Source organism: Thamnophis sirtalis, unplaced genomic scaffold, assembly GCF_051295495.1.
Source record: "Thamnophis sirtalis isolate CommonGarterSnake01/CBP01778 unplaced genomic scaffold, rThaSir2_p1.2 scaffold_5, whole genome shotgun sequence".
Lineage (NCBI taxonomy): Eukaryota > Metazoa > Chordata > Lepidosauria > Squamata > Natricidae > Thamnophis > Thamnophis sirtalis.
In genome coordinates this window covers 32,600,172-32,617,825 of record NW_028261385.1, presented here as the reverse complement: position 1 = coordinate 32,617,825, position 17,654 = coordinate 32,600,172, and the positions used below count along the sequence as shown (strand labels likewise).

The following is a 17,654-nucleotide window of genomic DNA, read 5'->3' as shown; positions in this document are numbered from 1 at the left end:
GGCATTTATGCATTTTTCTAGAGTTTCAAAATAATACAGATGTAACTTCATAGAAAAGTATTCACAACCTATATACTGTTATAATGAAACTTTTTTTATAGAAATGAATAATTTAATTAATAAATGTCTTAATCTAAAAAAAATCATAATTTGTCCTGATTGATACATTATATCTGTAAAGAAAAAAAATAGAATAAAGCAAGAACTACAGTATAAAATTTATTTGTCCACTATCTACTGCCACCTTTAACCCCTGTTTAGCAGTCACTAATAACACACACATACTGAGGACCTGTCACAGCTTTATAATGAATACACGTAATCAAAATAAACATTGGTTACTTACAAACTTCCCCTTCTTGGAAGGCTCAGCTCTTTCTGCAAAAGTAGGAAAAGAGTATTTTACTATTATTTTCCAAAAGTATAATAAGATTTTCGTGGTTATTATTATTATTGTTGTTATTGTTATTATTTACTTTAGTTCAGGAATTGAGGTTTAACTATTTTAGCCACGGACAACATTGCAGATACAAAGAATATCAAAATACAGAATATGTAAATAAACCTGTAATAAACTGAATAGTTTAATTACAATGTATGGAGACTGGCTGAGACTGTAGAAAACTCATTGAAACATATAAGAACACAACCTGGGAAATAAGGGAAACAGCATCAGAGACTCATATAGAAGACTTTGGAGTCTGGCATTGATTGATTGTTTATCAGCAACAAGACCACCCAGTCGTTTGTCAACTCTTCAGTCTAAAAGTGCATGGTAAAATGTTAATTAATATCACAAGATCAAGAGCAGTAAATAAGAGTATGACTAAGAATTATGAATCATGGTGCACATATGTTAAGAATACATATGTGTTCAGTGAACATTATTTGGTATTAAGATACTTTAAAACTTTTTGATAACAACCACAAGTTTGGAGAAAAAAGTAGTAAAATGAAAAAAATCCTTTGCTATACTATAGTACAGTGTTGGGGAACCTTTTTGGCACCGAGTGCTGAAACGGGAGCACACATGCGTGCCGGAAACCGAAAGAGCAGCCACCCTGTGTCCATGCGCACTGGGTGGCTGCTCTTCCAGTTTCCAGCGCTCCTGCACACGTAAAGACCAGCTGGCCAGCGTGCCAGAACCTCGAAGAGCAACAGGCAATGGTTCGTGTGCCTGGAGATTTTGCTCTGCATGCCACTTCTGGCACCCGTGCCATCACAGCTATAGTATGTTTGTCTAGAATGAGAGAAAATGGTATATGCAAAACAATTAGCTGGGGAAATGAAACTTTTTGACTCTTTCAATAATGTTGGAATGAATTTGCTTCTTCCCATCTGTTAAGTTAACAAAATGAGAAATAAACATTAAAAACCTATATAGCTCTGCCAACGTCTTTCAGATCCTGGGATCCTGGAGAATGTTCCTAGTCACACTAAATTTTCTCTGTTATTCAAGTCAAGCATACAACTAAAATGTTTTTCAGGTTTTTTATTCAGTCTCTGGCATGAAGGATGGCACATTGCATATTGGGAACATCACCAACTGAAAGATACAGCTTTGTCCTCTCAGCTGCCAACTGAGGAAAGATGAGTAAAGTGACTGAAAATACCACCCCATGAAACAGTACAATCTCCTCCCATACTTATTCATTGGATTTTGAATTATTCAAGATCTTTCACAACAAAGTCAGGAACTTCCCCTCTATTTATGAATGTAGAACTAACGTTTTAGAATTATCTAGGCAAGCAACAGGTTACAAGTTATTCTGCCCACATCTGTTATCTAACATCTAATGATACTACTTTGCACATTATTATTAGTATTATTGGTCCTACTGCCAATTGTTTATACCTGGATTTTATCAACCTATTGAGTCTTTCACAAGCATCCGGGATAAGCAGGTGTTCTTTGACGGTGTTAAACGTATTGTTGCAGAAAGTAAACTGTTCCAAGCAAAAGCTGCTGTTGTGGCCTATAGGCTGCCTCATGTAGGCCCCTCCAGCAGCTGAATCAGATGAGGAGACATGGGAGTCAGGGTCAGCATCAAGGCAACCGGAGAACTCCAAGGGGGAAGAGGGAATGGAGCTGGTGGAGAAAGAGAGAAACAGAGGTGGAGCCTGGACCATCCATCAGCCCTCAGATGGAGACACAACAGCCCCCAGGTCTGGAGTTGGCTGATGAGGGAGGAGAGGAACAGCTGGGACCAGTGTCTGACACACGGATACGCAAAAGGCAAAGGAGAGGAGAGGAGTGGAAATCTTTGGACCGATCCTTGGGAAGCAAGAGCCACTACTGCTAGCGAAGCCTCACCCTAGCTCTGGGGATAAAAGGCAGGGGGCAGAGATGAATAGATGTGGCAGACAACTATTCATTTCCCTGCAGGACAGACTTGTTAGCCTGTGGGGAAAGAGAAACTTTTTGCTGGGGTTGCTGACACTCCTAATAAATGAATCATTGATTTAACTACAGAGAGTTTGTCATGTTCAGGAAGCTGGTCAGAACAGCTGCCTTTTGCAATTGACTGATGGGTGTTCAAGTGGTGCTCCAATTGTTTTTGGAATTGCATACAAGACACCTATGACTAGTGGTACTACTTTTACTTTTTTTGCCACAGATATTCCATTTCACATCTTTGTATTTTGTCATCTTTTTCAATTCTTTCTGTTCTATTCTGCTGTCTCCATGTATTGCAATATCCACTATCCAGATTTTTTTGTCTGTCTTATAACAACTGTTAAACCTGGGATGTTAAATGGCAAACGCTTGTCTGTTTGACTTCTAAACTACAAAATCACTTTAGCTTCTTCATTTTCTATTACTTTGTCTACTTTGTGGTCCCACCGGTTCTTGCTTTGATGGCAGAAAAACAGTATTTTTTGCAGATATTCCAACGCACTCTGGTTGCTAGTTTGTCATGCCATTGTTTGTGTTCAGTTGTATGCAAATTTCTTGCAACAGCTACCAGGTAGTCCACTGTTTCCTCAGCTTCTTTTTAGAGGTAGCATTTAATGTCTATTGCTGTCTTCTTACCCCTTGCTTTCTATGCATTTCTTCATAAGGCTTGGTCTTGCGCAAGGATTAGCCCCCACTCTTTCTTCATCTTTCTTGCTGTTAGCCATTGCTAGGTCTTGTTATCTACTTTACCTGCTAGGTTTTTTTTATGTATTGCCCATGTAACACTTTGCCTTGTCATGTTTCTTATTCAGTCTTTTTTTGTAGACCAGTTTGGTCTCTCCACAACTCAATAAGCCTTCCCAATTCAGTATTCCCAATTCAGTAGTTTCATTGCATCTTCTTTGCTGTCCTTCAGATATTCTTCCAATGCCATTTCTCCCTTCTTCAACTGTCTGGTGTACTTGCAACATTTCATACTCACCTATACTTATTGGTATATAGAGTCTGTCAGTGTTGCTGCTTGGATGAATGGCACAATTCATTATAATTATATTTCTTCTTATACAAGGATTCCAGTTCTGTTTGAGTCAGATCCACAATTCTAATTGTGTATCAACTGCCCAGGTAATAATTGACTGGATGGCATTTCCTCTACTGAGTTTAGACTGTAACATCATCTTCATTCTTATATATTAGATGTATTCACTAATAACCTTCTTCTTGACTTCCACATTCTTGATGTTAACAGAAGGAAGGAAGTCCAAGGAAGTCCAGGTATTTGTAGTGATCTTCTTTATCCAGACTCTTGATGTTATTTCCATAAGACATCTTCAATTGTCACTATTTTTTTCCACTGTTGATGGTAAGGGTAGCACATTGCCCAGTACAACTCCATTGTTAATAGCCTGGATGTATATATGGACAGTGTTGAGCAGCTATTTTATTTCAAATGGAGTTTTTCCATTCTGCTTCAGTCAGATCATTCATGTAAAGGGGGTGGGATAGCCTGACAGATGATTCTGATGCCTGATAGCCATGGCCTGACTTGTTCAGTATAATTGACAGAGGAATCTGTACAATGACAATCAGTAGTGCTGATACTGAGCCTCCTTGAAACATTTATCTCTTGATGTTAACCTCTTGTAGTCTATCATCATGGACAAGTAATTATGTCATCCATTGTGTCCCTGATTTTGCACAAAGCTTCCACTATTTCTACTGACCCTTATTTCTAAGTACTTGATTATCCAACAATCAGGAATCAAAAAATTTCTTGTAATCAATCTAAGCTACAATACGTTCAAGTTGGTCAACATTCTCTTGCAGTTTTCCAAAATCATCTTGTCACTTAGGAATTGATCTTTGGTTTCTGCACTGTTTCGGTGGTTTCCTTTCTGCTCAAATGGAAAGAAATCATTTTCAACTAGATGCCATTGGACTGTTTCAGCCACAACACCAGTTAGCAATGTATAAGTTGTTGGCAAGCATGGCATTGACCTGGAATTGCTTGATTCTGCTCTTTTCATTGCAGAATTTTTCATTATCATTGCTAAATGTTAAGCAATTTTCAATTTTATTTCATTGCAGTATGTTGTTAAACTGCTTGACAGTAAGTTGGTATAGACCAGTCAGATGTTTCAACCAAAAACTATGCAGTTCATTTTCACCTGGTGCTGGCTACTTCTTGATTTTCTTTATCTTTTTCTCCATCATTTCTGCTGCTATTATATTTTTTTTATTTCAGCTTTTTTTTATTTTTATCTACATCCTTTATCCAAGTGGTATTCTTACTGAATTTGTTTTGGTTGTCCCATATCTGTGCTCAGAATTGCACCGTTTTTACTTTGTCTGGTATTGGACATTGCAATCTTTCTGTTGTTGCACAACAACCAAAGACTCAAATATCTTATTTTCAAATCATTAGAGCAGAAGCACCTTTTTCAGGGCCACGTGGCTGCTTCAGAAGCTACTCCTAACAGCCAGAACCATAAGACTGGAAAAAGATAGTTTTGTTTAACTATTTATGTGATGCACTTTATACATGTTCCTAAACATTCCAGAATATCTATTTTGAGGTTTTGCACAACAGTACTAACTACGTGCATTTTCCCTACATCTTTAAATTTACGTAAAATTTACCTATATACTACTGCAATGAAGAAATGCATTTCAGAATCTGTTTTGCCTAAGAATACTATATACCTGGGGGTAATACCATATATTCCATATATGCATATGGGTAAGCCAAGAGTTTTAGACAAAGTACAAAGTAAATTTGGATACCTATGGATAGGTTTGTCCACAAGCATATATGGTAAAAAAATATACTCATAAAATCATAAAGCTGAACGAAAATACCATGAAAACTGGGCTACCCATGGCTAAACCAATTGTGAAAAACTGAAACAGAATATGTTCTGGAAAACAACATTTATTGATACAAACTATGAAATAAAATAAACAAACAATCTTTCAGAATTAATTGAAAAAAATATGAGCTGGTTTATCAATGTGCAACCCCAAAAATGTCAGCTGACAGGGACTGGAAAGTGAGCTTTTTCTGCAGTAGACCCTGCTCTGTGGAACATCTTCTTTTCAGAGATTAGAATGGCCCCAATCCTGTTAGCATTCTGGTAAAGCTATGGTTATGGCTATGTTCTTAAGCCTGAGTTACTATATAAGCCAACAGCCCTTTCTCCTGGCTATATTGTTAACAGACCAGACATCTTAACAAAACAGAATAACAGAATTGGAAGGGACCTTGGAGGACTTCTAGTCCAACCCCTTGCTTAGGCAAGAAACCCTACATCACTTAAGGGAAATGGATATCCAACATCTTCTTAAATACTTCCCATGTTGGAGGATTTACAATTTCTGGAGGCAAGTTTTTCCACTGATTAATTGTTCTGTCAGGAAATTTCTCCTTAGTTCTAAGTTGCTTCTCTCCTTGACTACTTTCCACCAATTGCTTCTTGTCCTACCCTCAGGTACTTAGGAGAATAGTTTGACTCCCTCTTCTTTGTGGCAACCCTTGAGATATCGGAACACTGCTATCATGTCTCCCCTAGTCCTTCTTTTCATTAAACTAGACATACCCAGTTCCTGCAACCGTTCTTCATACGTTTTAGCCTCCCTAATCATTTTTTCCCAATTTTTTTTAATTTTTATTCTCTTACATATCATTTTAGGTATACATTCACATAATTGTTATTCTTCTTTACATTTGTCATTCTTAAACATTTGTTATTTCATTTAATAGGTTACAATATACAGTTTGGGTTGCTTTATTTACCATCCCCACTGTGCCTCAGATAGGTGGGAGTGAGTCCCTTTTTGTGAAATGGGGCCTTGGAGTTCAGGTGGGCCTTTTTGTTACGTACCTGTCTCCCTGCTACGTTTCATCGGCCCTGCCGGAGCTGCTAAATGTGTTAGCTGGATTGGCGATTGATTTCCCCAGGTTTATGATCCTGGGGGATTTCAATCTGCCTTCCATTGGCGAGACATCTGAGTCAGCTTGAGAGTTCATGGCTTCCATGATGGCTATGGACCTAACTCAGTTAATTCAAGACCCCACCCATAATGGGGGACACACACTCGACTTGATTTTTATCTCTGGACAGTGGATGAATGATCTAGATTTAGGGGATATTTCTATCCAACTCTTGTCATGGTCGGATCATTTCCTCGTCAGGCTTGACTTTCATACTTCTACCCCTCACCACAGAACCAACTAGATGGTTCCGCTCCAGGCACCTGATGGACCCTGAAAGGTTCCTGATGGAGCTTGGGACTTTTCCTGAATCCCTTGCTCACAACTCGAATGAAGCCCTAGTGGAAGCCTGGGATATGGCGGCCACTGTGGGTTTGGATCGTATTGTGCCTTTGCGGCCTCTGACACGCTGTCGATCCCGGGTAGCTCCCTGGTTTACCGAGGAACTCCGGAAGATGAAACACCAGAAAAAACGCCTAGAGAGTGGTTGGAGGGCTAGCCGGTCTGAATCTGATCGAACACTAGTAAGAATTCATATTAAATCCTACTTAGTGGTGATAAAAGCGACAAAATGGCAACATTTTTCCGCTCTTATTGCGTCTACAGATAACTGCCCAGCTGCCCTGTTTTGGGTGACTCACTCCTTACTTAACCAAGGAGCTGGGAAAGACTCCTTGCAGGGTAAGGCTGAATATCTGCAGAATAAAATTGCTCAGATCCAGACAGGCTTGGACTCTGACTGGGTAGATTCGAGCGAGTCGATGGGGATGAATCTTGTGGAGACCATCTGGGATGAGTTTGATCCTGTGATCCCGAGGGCATGGACAGGATTATGGGCAGACTCAGTGCTGCCACTTGTGTGCTGGACCCGTGTCCCTCTTGGTTAGTCTCTGCTTCTCGGGAGATGACACAAGGCTGGCTCCAGGTGATTACCAATGCTTCGTTGAGAGAGGGGTTCTTTCCCACCACTTTGAAGGAGCCGATGGTGAGGCCCCTCCTTAAGAAGCCTTCCCTGGACCCAGCTTCTTTAGCCAACTATAGTCCGGTCTTCAACCTTCACTTTGTAGCGAAGGTTGTTGAGAGTGCGGTAGCATGTCAGCTTCCCCAGTCCCTGGATGAAGCTATCTACCTGGATCCGTTTCAGTCGGGTTTCAGGCCCGGATATAGCACGGAGACAGCATTGGTCACGTTGGTCAATGATCTCTGGCAGGCCCGGGACAGGGGCTGCTCCTCTGTCCTGGTCCTATTAGACCTCTCAGCAGCTTTCGATACCATCGACCATGGTATCCTACTGCAACTACTCAGGGGGTTGGGAGTGGGGGGCACCGTTTTACAGGGGTTCTCCTCCTACCTGTCGGATCAGTCGCAGTTTGTGTTGACTGGAGGGCAGGGATCGACCCTGAGGCGCGTCACTTGTGGGGTGCCCCAGGGGTCGGTTCTCTCACCCCTCCTGTTCAACATATATATGAAACCACTGGGTGAGATCATCCATGGTTTGGGGGTATGGTATCATCAATATGCTGATGATACCCAACTTTTCATCTCTATCCCAAACCACCCAAATGATGCCCTCGACGTGATGTCTCGATGCCTGGAGGCTGTGCGGATCTGGATGGGGAGGAACAGGCTCAAGCTCAATCCCTCCAAGACTGAGTGGCTGTGGTTTCCGTCATCCCGATTTGTGCCTCTTGTTCCATCTTTGATGAGAGGGGGCCCGCAATCTGGGTGTCCTCCTGGATATGCGGCTTAGTTTAGAAGAACACCTGATGGCCATGACCAAGGGGGCCTTTTACCGGGTTGGCCTGGTACGTCAGTTGCGCCCCTTCCTGGATTGGGATGCTCTGTTCACAGTCACTCATGCCCTCGTCCTTTCTCGCCTGGACTACTGTAACGCTCTCTACATGGAGCTGCCCTTAAAGAGCACCCAGAGGCATCAACTGGTCCAGAATGTGCCTGCGTGGGTTATCATGGGGGCACCTAGGTGCTCCCATGTTACACCCCTTAGGCGGCCTGCACTGGTTGCCGGTTGTCTTCCGGGAGCGATTCAAGGTACTAATTATGACCTTTAAAGCGCTCCATGGCTTAGGGCCAGGGTACCTGCGAGACCACCTACTGCCACCGGTAGCCTCCCACCGTCCTGTGTGATCCCACAGAGTTGGCCTCCTCAGGGTGCCATTGGCCAGACAGTGTCGGCTAGCGACCCCCAGGGGGAGAGCCTTCTTGTGGGAGTGCCTTCCCTCTGGAATGAGCTGCCCCCGGACCTTCATATAATCCCCGACGTCCAGTCCTTCTGACGCACCCTAAAAAGTTGGCTTTTCCAGAAAGCCAGCCTGGCCTGAACAAAACAAAATAAATTATTGATCATTGTTAATTTTAATTCGAATTTTTTTAAAAAATGTTATTGAGTTTGTTTGGGATATTCTATTTAATTTTTTTTAAACTTTTGTATTATGTGTTTCTTTTAATGTTGTACGCTGCCCTGAGTCCTTGGGAGAAGGGTGGCATATAAATCTAATAAACCAAACCAAACCAAACCATCCCTTCCTCCTGTTGTAACACCACCTTATTTTCCCTTTCTTTTCCCATAATCATTTGTGTTGCTCTTCTCTGCACTCTTTCTAGTGTCTGCACAAACATTTTACATCGTGGCAACCAAAACTGGATGCAGTATTCCAAGTGTGGCCTTACCAAGGCATTATAAAGTGGTATTAACACTTCACATGAACTTCATTCTATCTCTCTGTTTATGTAGCTTAGAATTGTGTTGGCTTTTTTGGCAGCTGCTGCACATCGCTGGTTCATTAAATGGTTGTCCACTAGGAGTCCAAGATCCCTCTTACAGTTACTACTATTAAGCAAGGTACCACATATAGTACCTGTGCAGTTTGTTTTTCTTGCCTAAATGTAGAACCTTACTTTTTTCACCATCTTGGCTTTGTATATACTTCAAACTCTTAATGTTCTTACTGTTTAAATACTTTTTACTGTTTCATTGTTTTAAAACATTTTTTAAGGTTTAATAGTAATATATGTTTTGAATTGTGATACACCCCAGAGTCAATTGCTGAGATTGATGGCTATAGAAATCAAAATAAATAAATAAACCCATTTTTCATACTTTGGTTAAAAATTTGAAGCTCATATAATGTGTATATGGGCTTATATGTCAGAAATCAGAAACCATTAATGCTGAAAGACAACTAAGACAACAACACAAAACAATTGTAATTTGAACATAAAACACAAACACAAAAAAACACACCAACAAATTAACAAAATTTTGTTAATTTTGCAATTAACCAAAATGTTAAGAATGACCTTATTTAAGAAGATTTCCATTACTATTCTGTTATATGGAAATAAGATATATAGTCAAAATTATAAACAAAAGATCTTCAAACAGGTTTGGTCTTAAAAATTCTTTCAAAGCAAAGTAAAAAAAAACCAGCTAATTCCTAACACAGAGATTTCAAAGCATAATAATAACTGTCTCTTAAAACAATTATTATTTCTTCTACCATTTTCTTTTCTACATATTGTTGGTTATAAAAGTATATTTAATACATTATTAGAAACCAGACGCATTATTCAAAAAGAATGTATATATCAATTATACCTTAAAGAAAAATTGTGCAATATAGGATAGTTTAGTTCTGTGATGGCTAACCATTTTGTCATCATGTGCCAAAAGCACTTGCACCCTTAATGTAATGTGCACATGAATGCCCCCTGCGTGCCCTGCCTCCTGCACATGCGCATGTGACTCCTGCACTCCCCCTGCCCTTTGTGCATGCACACGTAAGCCCCCCATGTTTCACCCATTCCACATGCATGTGTGGGCAACCCCCCCAGTGCCCTGTTTTGGGCCTAGTAGGCCTCCCTGCAGCCTCCTGGGAGCAAAAATGGGCCACAGGAAAGTGTGTATCCCACTTCCCCCCACCTCCCATGTGCAGAGACCCAAAAATCAGATGGCCAGCGGGAAGCGCAGGCGCGGTAGAGCTGAGCTGGGCAACATTTCATGTGCCTGCAGAGAGGGTTCTGTGTGCCACCTGTGTCACGCGTGCCACCGGTTCACTATCATGGGTTTACCGTAGTTCATTTTCATTGTCTCTAGAACTGAAGGACATAAGAGACAACACTTTTCCATACCTTTATAATGCTTCTCTATGTCAGCAGCCAAAACTGACCAGAAATAGAAAGGAGCCAGAATTTTCTTAAAATAAACAAATCTTTTGCAATCCTAAATTATTTCCAGATTAATTCGTGAGAAATAACTTTCGCCCCAAATTTGACATGGATGTGAATATAAAGATAAAACAATCTTTTAGCAAAAGCAAACAATAAGAAGAAAAATCCATTAAAATGTCATTTCTTGCCTAAATATGTAACATGGACTTTTTGTAGGAGCTAGCTTTGATAGCAATCCGAAAACTACACCTGTGATTTTGGAGTAAAATGTTTCTGAAAGGACTCCTATATTCACAGTAACTTACACTAGTCCAACAGTACCCAAAGGACACCAGCTGCCTATGATTAACAAGAATACTAATGTAAAATATCCAGCATACATTTATGAAAGCCACGAAATATTTCCCCTGTTTGATACATTTAAATTTCCCTTTAGCCCACTCACTTTTGTAGCTGCTGGTTCCACTAGCCGCTGGCGATGCCGGATTGAGCTGAAATGGCTCTTCGGGGGTATCCCTTCCTGACAGTGAATAGAATGCGTTGGGATGGGGGGTGAGGGTGGGGAATGCAAGACAGGAAAAGATGAAATATGGGAAGGAAGGAATGGGAAATGATTGGAAAAGGGAAAGGGAGAGTATTTAACTAAAATATATTTAACTATATTTCTAAGAATTTAATACCAATAAAGGAGAATATAAGACAATCTAACAATATTAATATTGAAAAAATATAGGTACCAAGTAGTATTAATATTATAATTGATATGAGCACAATTCAGCCAAATCATGTGATTTTTCTAATTTCAAGCACTCTTCCTCTGCATCCAAACATCTTCATACTTCTCAGTTAAAGGTATATCGTTTATATATAGCAGTTTTGAAAAATCCCACATCATTTACTGGCCTCATGTGAAACATATATACAGTATGCACAGAAGAACATGGTGAATGAATGGTGAAGCTTCAGGCTGGCAAAGGAGTGTGAGAAGACTGTATACTCCCCATCAGTGGTGAAATCTATTTTTTTGTCACCGGTTCTGTGGGCGTGGCTTGGGAGGGTCATATGACTGGGAGGGCATGGCCAACTTTTTCCACTTTTTAAAACATTTTTTGCTGCCAGTTCAGGTGAATAGGAAGGAAAAAGATGCTTTAAAAACAGAGGGGGAAAAAGCTTCCGATGATCATGTGGCTCCCAGATGATCCGCATGATTGTTGGAAGCTTTCCCTCCACTTTTTAAAGCATTTTTTTCCTGCCTATTCACTCAAATTGGCAGGAAAAAAAATGCTTTGCAAGGGGGGGGGAAGCTTCCAACGATTGCACAGATCAACCTTGAGCCACATGATCATTGGAAGCTCCCCCCACCACTTTTAAAACATTTTTTCCTGCCGGTTCGGGCCAATAGGCAGGAAAAAAATGCTTTAAAAGTGTGGGGGGAAGCTTTTGACGATTGTGTAGATCAGCTGTGAGCCACACCACCATCGGAAGCTTTTTTTTCCCGCTTCTTGAAAGTATTTTTCCTGCCTATTCACCCAAACCAGCAGGAAAAAATGCTTTAAAAAGCAGGGGGGAAAGCTTCCGAGGATCGCACAGCTCACAGCTGAGCCGCGCGATCCTTGGAAAGTTTTTTTTTATTACCAGTTCGCAGAACCAACGACAATCGTCCCTACTGGTCGGCCAAACCGGGCTGAACCGGGCCGACCGGGAGAATTTCAACCCTACTCCCCTTATTTATTCAGTTTATATGCTGAATATATATTAAAAGAACCTGGATTAAAAGAAGGTGAATGTGATTTTAAAATTGGAGGAAGACACATCAATATCCTACTCTCCTGGCAATACTAGATAGCCAAAAATGCAAATGATCTGCAAACTCCAGAATAAATGGAGCATGGTAAAAAAAAATAAAGTTAAATATAAATAAAACCAAACTAATGATAATAAGTACAACAACTGGCCTTACAATTGACAACAAAGATATCACACTGGTGGATAGTTTGTGCCTTTTAAGATCAACCATATATAATAAAGAACAAACGTTAAAGAAATACATTACAGACTAGCACTTGATAAAGCAGATATGCAAATGCCATGATTTGCAATCCTTTGAATACCTACAAAGAGCAGAATTGTACAACCAATGGTATTCTTCTGTGATACTCTATGGAAACAAAAGATGACCATGAAGAAGCAGGATAGGAAGAGTATAGATGCTTTGGAACTTTAGTGATGGAAAAGATTCCTGAAAATACAGAGGACAGCTAAAAACACGATAAATGAATCACAAATCAACCCTAAATTTTCACTCAACAATCAAAGAAATCAGACTCAAATCATCCTATTTAGGATGCATTATGAGAAGGCCTAGCTCTCTAGAGAAGGTTCTGATGCTTGGAAAAATGGAAGGAAAAAGAAGAGGACAATCAGCAGCAAGATGGGTGGACACTGTTATAGTGGTGATGAGTGCCCCATTGGATGACCAGGCTTAGGGACAGATTGTCATGAAGAAAATCTATCTATGTGGTTTCAAAGAATAAATAATGACATGATGGTATTCATACATTACATGGATTATATATTCTCTTGAGCTGTAATTAAACCAATATCATTCATTATTTAGACTGACATCTATTACTTCTTAAAGGTTTGTTGCACCAATATACTTAATCAGGATGACTGTTTACCTTTATTTTGTCTATTTCCACATGGATAACCTCAAATGAAGAATATTCACCATTATATTCTGCATGGCTATCTTTAGGAGACAACAAGTAAATAATTGCTAGACTCATCGTTATGTTTTGTAGTTACTACATAAATTATATATAAAGAAAATGCCACAAGGGCAAGAAAAATATTGTGTTCATCTATGTATCTATCTATTCTAAAAGTTATATAAAAATAAAGTGCTAACATTTTTATAACTTTCCCCACCTTATATTGTGAAATAGGCATTTCCATGGCTATGCATTTTTATAAAGCTACTATGAATTTTCCAATAAAAAGGAAAAAGCTACTTTATCCTTTAATACTACATTTCTTAATGTCATTCTGCTGCACAGTGAAGTCATATAATCCTGGGAAAGACGCAGCTGATAGAAGAAGTTGCCTACAGATGCTACAACAACCCCCCTCATACATAACAGATATATTTTTCATCATCAAATGCAAAACATTGCAAAGACCTAATTGGAACTGACTTGATCACTCTGGGGAATCATCTTTGCCAGATAAAAATCAGGGGAATGCTACTTGATTCTCCCAGACACTATAGGATTCTCATCCTTTTGTACTCATTCCCGTTTCATAGAGAAATCTGTTAAATAGAGAAATAAATCTGCTGAAATAATTTAATGTACAATACACAAGGCAGCTCTTTCTCCTTCCTCTATCAACACCTAGTGAGATATTTAGAAGTGAGTATTGTACAACACTGCTTGCCTGTGGTAATGATCTGGATGGGAACCAATAAATTAAAGCCCATGCCAGCAAGGAGGTTTTGTTAATGGATGGTTCTTCTTTCTGGAGATAATAGATTGGAATGGATAATCATGTGCTTCCTATTTTTCATTTTAAAAAATCAGCAGAGATATTGCTGAGCAAGAAAGCAGCACTTTCACTGAAACAATCTTTATAATGTTTATGGTTCCTTATATGAAAAAAAGATTGAAAGCTTTTGAAGAAACTGGCTAATTTAAAATATTTAGATATTAAACCAGAAATTTTGAAAGTGAAATGTTTACAAGTAAACCTCTCTATCTATTCAAATGATTCATTTGGTGAAAAAATGAATTGGGAGTTGTGTTTACCAATGTAGGCTGGTAAAAGTTCAACTGGCAACTATCCCTTCATTTTGGTGTTTACTAAGTATCTTTTTGTTCTGTCCTGTTAATTATTTTTTTCTGCTGCTGTTTGTTTTATCTACTATATTTGTAAGTTCATATATAATGTCACTGATTTTTTATTTGATGCTTTTAAACTATTTTAACAACTTTGCAGTATTTAACAGTTTTATTTCTGGTTTTTAAGAGTTTTACTTCTTTTTTTAAAAAAAATATTTCCCTTGGAAAACTTCAATATATGACAACTAAAAAAAATAGAAAAGTTTAAAGAATTCTGTTTGGCCTTTAAAATATAAGTCTGTTCACTAGATGATACCTGTTAACATTTCTTGTGGACAAAAAAATAAAAGCAGTATTTCTGATATGCCTTTTGGATTTACTCTTTCAGAGTTTTCCAAAATGTAGTTCTTTGAAACAAAATGTTACAAAGTTTGGGGCATCACTACTGCCTCTCTGTAAAATGATAAACTTAATTTAGGATCATAGGGATTCTCACAAATACACATGGTTTAGTTTACTCTAATCATTAACCCCTTTCCTAAGAGTAAGATTTAGTATTATAGTCACCAATATATTCTAAAATATATTCAAATAGTCTGTTTTGTTCTCAATATTCTAAAGTTGTTTTACTGAAAATGTATATATCATTTTTACAATGCATTCAAATGTATAGGAATTTCAATATAAAATCCTGAATCTCTCTTCCCCTCATTTATGCAGCCTAGAAGACCTAGTCAGAACAAAATTAGTCTTTTACAGATTGAATATAGTTCTTCCAGTTATTTGCACAAAATTTATTTATTTATGTATTTATGTATTTATTTATTTATTTATTATTAAAATTTATATGCTGCCCAATCCCGAAGGGCGGCTTACAAAAGAAGAAAAAGAGAAAGAAAAAGAAAAAGAAAAAAGACAGTTTAAAATCACAAAACCACATGCATTCATTCTAACCGTGGCTGGACCTCAACAATGAGGTCAACAGACCCAGGCCCGCCGGAACAGCCAGGTTTTTACAGCTTTCCTGAAGGCCATGAGAGTGGGTATGGTCCGGATATCTGGGGGTAGCTGATTCCAGAGAGTCGGAGCAGCCACAGAGAAGGCTCTCCTCTGGGAGCCTGCCAGCTGACACTGTCTGGCTGACGGCATCTGAAGGAGGCCCAATCTGTGGGATCTTACTGGCCGCTGGGAGGTATGTGGCAGTAGCCGGTCTCGAAGGTAATCCGTTCTATTCTTCCTACAAACCACTAAGAACTTTATAAATCAATGTTAAAGTTTTGGTGTGCTTCATCACTTTTCTTAGACCACAAATGCTTCCCTGCTCAGTTCCTAATAAATACACTAGAAGAACATTTATATGAAAAAATTCAAGGTAGATAGATAAACTTTGTGACTTGACAAATAGCCCCTACAAGTAGTACCTCAGCCAGTTACCTGCTTGTGGACTTTTCTTACTAGAGGAAGGTCAGATGTTTATAAATCAGTAACCTCATTGTATACCTTCCAAAAGAAGTAGCTGCCATACAAGGAGATTCAGGTTTTGATTAAAGAAGAAAACCAAAAAACATTTTGGCAAGTTAAAATTCTTAAGCAATATGGTGTCCTTCATTTGTATGCCGGACCAGGTACAGTCTGAAGGATCAAACCTCAGCACCTGAGATGATTACCTCTATAGAGGCTATATGAAAAGCTGACAGATAAAAGTAGCGGGAAATGAAAAACTCAAAGAGCCCAGCCATCAAATATGTAACAACATGAAAATAAAGCAGTGGTAATTAGAGTAATGAGTGCTAGATGAGTGAGTACCCCACCAATCCAGTGACAGAGGACTAGTTAGGAGTATAGGAAGAGGCTTTAGCAGTCCACTTGGAGAAGGCTGTAAGTTGTACATGTATGGATTGGGGGCCGATGGGTTTGAGCAAGGAACAATATGAACAAGGAAGAGGAAGAGGATGTTATAACTCACTCTCAACCTAGCAAGCATTTCCCTCTTCATAGCCTTCAGTTACCAAGACAGAATCAAGCATAATCAATGCTACTTCAGGCCTGGGCCTGAAATCTGATTCAAGAACCATGTTATTCTAATAGCAATAGCAATAGCAGTAGACTTATATACCGCTTCATAGGCCTTTCAGGCCTCTCTAAGCGGTTTACAGAGAGTCAGCATATTGCCCCCAACAATCTGGGTCCTCATTTTACCCACCTCGGAAGGATGGAAGGCTGAGTCAACCCTGAGCCAGTGAGATTTGAACCGCTGACCTGCTGATCTAGCAGTAGCCTGCAGTGCTGCATTTAACCACTGCGCCACCTTGGCTCTAAGCATTCATCCAAGCTCAGTTGTACCATATAACAAACCTTCATGAACAACACAAAGATATCTCTAAACTACAGGTGTCAAACTCGCAGCGTGACTTTGCTGTCACATGACATTTCGTGACGTTTTTTCCATTTGCAGAGCTAGAATGGGCATGGCTTGCATGTAACGCATTTGGCCTTTGGGCCACCAGTTTGACACCCCTGCTCTGAATAATCCCTTCTGTAAAAAGTATAACTCCAAGATTTCATCAAATGACATATGAAAAAAACTATTTTTTAAAAAAAAGATGATTAAAAAAAGGAATTGATCAATCTAAGACAAACATGCTGAGCGTATGATATTTGAAGACTCAATTGCAGGGTTCTGTGCAATAATAAACTCTGAATCACAGAGACCACAATGACAAACTAAAAATGTAATCCTATTCAAAATATCCTCAGATTCTTTTATCAAGACATATTGCTTGATAATAGATTTGACATGAAGGAACATTAAGTTTATGCTTTCCTTTCAAACAGAACACTAAATAGTCAGTTTGGTAACATATTGTACACATTATCAAGAAATGTTGGTGCAATTACAAAAAGTCATTAATGAGAAGTACGATACAGGCTACAGACATTTAGTTTGGCCAAATGCCAAATACTCTAGCTATTAACTTAGCAGGTTCTGCTTCTGTTACAGGAGGCTACTAGACTACAGGAATAGTGAAGCCACAGGGATTGTGTTAACCCTTTTGTGAAGCTTAATAGCTTTGATAATAGCAGGATAGACAATTAAAAAATGAAGAGCCTGGAGAAAACTTGGCAAATGGGCTAAATGTTTCAAAAACATAAGACAAAGCAAGCAAATACACTGTTACCTGGTACGACAACAAAAATGAACTCAATGGAAATTAAAGGCACGTCCAGATACAACTAA

At 39.1% G+C, this 17,654-nt stretch overlaps 1 protein-coding gene across 5 annotated transcripts in view; it reads right to left on the bottom strand.

Annotated features, from left to right (window-relative positions):
- The window catches only part of MAST4 (microtubule associated serine/threonine kinase family member 4), a 216,035-nt gene that overhangs the window by 119,072 nt on the left and 79,309 nt on the right, over window positions 1–17,654 (bottom strand). For 3 of the 5 annotated variants that reach the window (XM_087715579.1, XM_087715580.1, XM_087715583.1), the window contains one exon: window positions 347–378. In XM_087715579.1, the coding sequence (XP_087571705.1) occupies window positions 347–378 (32 nt within the window). Of the gene's footprint in view, window positions 1–346; window positions 379–11,022; window positions 11,098–17,654 lie in introns of all 5 variants that reach the window. The other 2 variants (XM_087715576.1, XM_087715577.1) reach the window with 1 other exon arrangement.